This window comes from Trachymyrmex septentrionalis, unplaced genomic scaffold (genome assembly GCF_001594115.1).
Source record: "Trachymyrmex septentrionalis isolate Tsep2-gDNA-1 unplaced genomic scaffold, Tsep1.0 scaffold196, whole genome shotgun sequence".
NCBI lineage: Eukaryota > Metazoa > Arthropoda > Insecta > Hymenoptera > Formicidae > Trachymyrmex > Trachymyrmex septentrionalis.
Window position 1 is genome coordinate 672,984 of NW_017305135.1, and position 1,816 is coordinate 674,799.

Consider the following 1,816-nt stretch of genomic DNA (forward strand, 5'->3'; position numbering starts at 1 on the left):
TCTCTCTCTCTCTCTCTCTCTCTCTCTCTCTCTCTCTTAGTTTTTAAATTATAGATAATAAATTATTGTTGCTTTTTAGGCAGTTCAAGATTATGTTCATGCGCAAAGAGTTTTAAATCAATATAGCAACATGCCATCCTTCCAAGGCATTCAAAAAGACTGTGAGGATATTTTGGAAGAATTAAAATCTAAACTCAGGTTACAATTTCATAAGAGAGATGCTTCTACTAAAGCTTTAGCCGAAAATATAGATCTTTTGCTACAATTAAAAGAACCAGCTGATTCATTATGCACTGAATTCTTGATACATGCTGAAGAAAGATTAACAGAACAATTAGATATTTTGAAAGATATGTGCGAAAACGACATTATAGAGTTCGTAGATATGGCTTCTTCAGGATTTCTTAGTGATTTATGTCTAATTGTGACTTCCTACAATGATATGTTCATAAATCGATCATTAGAAGACGATTTAGTTGATGATTTTGAAATAAAAGCTATGGATCATTTGAATAAGTTTATTTTGAGCAATATGAAAAAATATTTTGATTTGATGAGCAAAAGAGTGGAAGATGTAGCAGATACAGCAATTTTAGTGAGAGCTCTTGATAGATTTCATCGTAGATTACAAGCGATGAATATATTATCTAAGGAGACAGACTTTACTAGGTGAAAGAAAACATATTAAATAAAATATATAAATAATTTAGAATATCTGTATAAACACACACACGCGCACGTACACGCACACACACACATATATATATGAAATAGGCTATAAATATAATAAGTTAATATAATATTGCAGAATTGGTACTGATCTTGTTTTAAATGCTGGCCGAAAACAATGTCGCAATCATTTGCATAGTTTGAAGCAACACTTAAGTGAGATTTTAGTGAAAGTAAGGCAAACTTTAGCTACTAAGGTCACACAGGATGGTGATGGAGGATTAGCGGAACTTCAAGCTATGCTTATTATGCCTACTATAGAAAAAATTAAAGGAGTTTTACAGGATTTATTGGTTTGTACTTCTAACTTAATTTTTTATTCAATGTTTTAGGTCCTTTTACTTTCTTAAATTTTTAAATTTTTGATTGAAATTTAAAATTTATTAATAATGTTCACTTAGACATGGTGCAAGAACTCTGTATTATTTAATTTAATATAGTTCTTAAGATTAATTCTTAATTATGTCATTAATATTTTCTGATTTAATGTAACTTAATTTTTAATTATATTTTATTTTCTCTCTATTCTGTATATAATTTCTTCTATGATTTTATCATTTAAAATCTGTCTTCTCCTTTCTTTGATAATTATATTGCATCTTCTGTTTTTCTAATAATAGTAAATATGAACAATGGAAACTTAAGTTGATTATAATTATTCCAGGTATTTTTACAGCCAGACTTGTCATTTAGTTTAAAAACGCAATTTTTGCAAAGTTTCTGTGTCGATGAAGTCAGAGAAGGATTAGTAATCGGTTTTTTACATCATCTCACAGCTACAGTAGCTGGATTTTGCAACGGATCCGATGTACCCAAATTTCCACCCACCCTATTACTTCTGCTCAGCAAAATGTGTATCGAGTACAAAGAGAGCAACGTTCGTTATCTGGTATTCAAAAATAAAAAGATTTAAAAAAATGTTTTAATTAATCATGTGTGTGTGATCGCATCATAATAATAAATAAACTATTATGAATAAATTAAGATGTACAAGTATACGTGTGTGTGTGCGTGTGCGTGTGCGTGTGTGTGCGCGCGCGCGCGCGCGTGTGTGTGTGTGTAATAACTAATATATTTTATTTTTATA

The 1,816-nt window shown here is 30.0% G+C and overlaps 1 protein-coding gene across 1 annotated transcript in view; it reads left to right on the forward strand.

The window, feature by feature from the left end:
* The window catches only part of LOC108747198 (vacuolar protein sorting-associated protein 51 homolog), a 6,137-nt gene that overhangs the window by 1,792 nt on the left and 2,529 nt on the right, over positions 1-1,816 (forward strand). Inside the window, exons 5-7 of the mRNA XM_018484524.1 lie at positions 80-669; positions 809-1,022; positions 1,394-1,618. Of these exons, the coding sequence (XP_018340026.1) occupies positions 80-669; positions 809-1,022; positions 1,394-1,618 (1,029 nt within the window). The remainder of the gene's footprint in view (positions 1-79; positions 670-808; positions 1,023-1,393; positions 1,619-1,816) is intronic.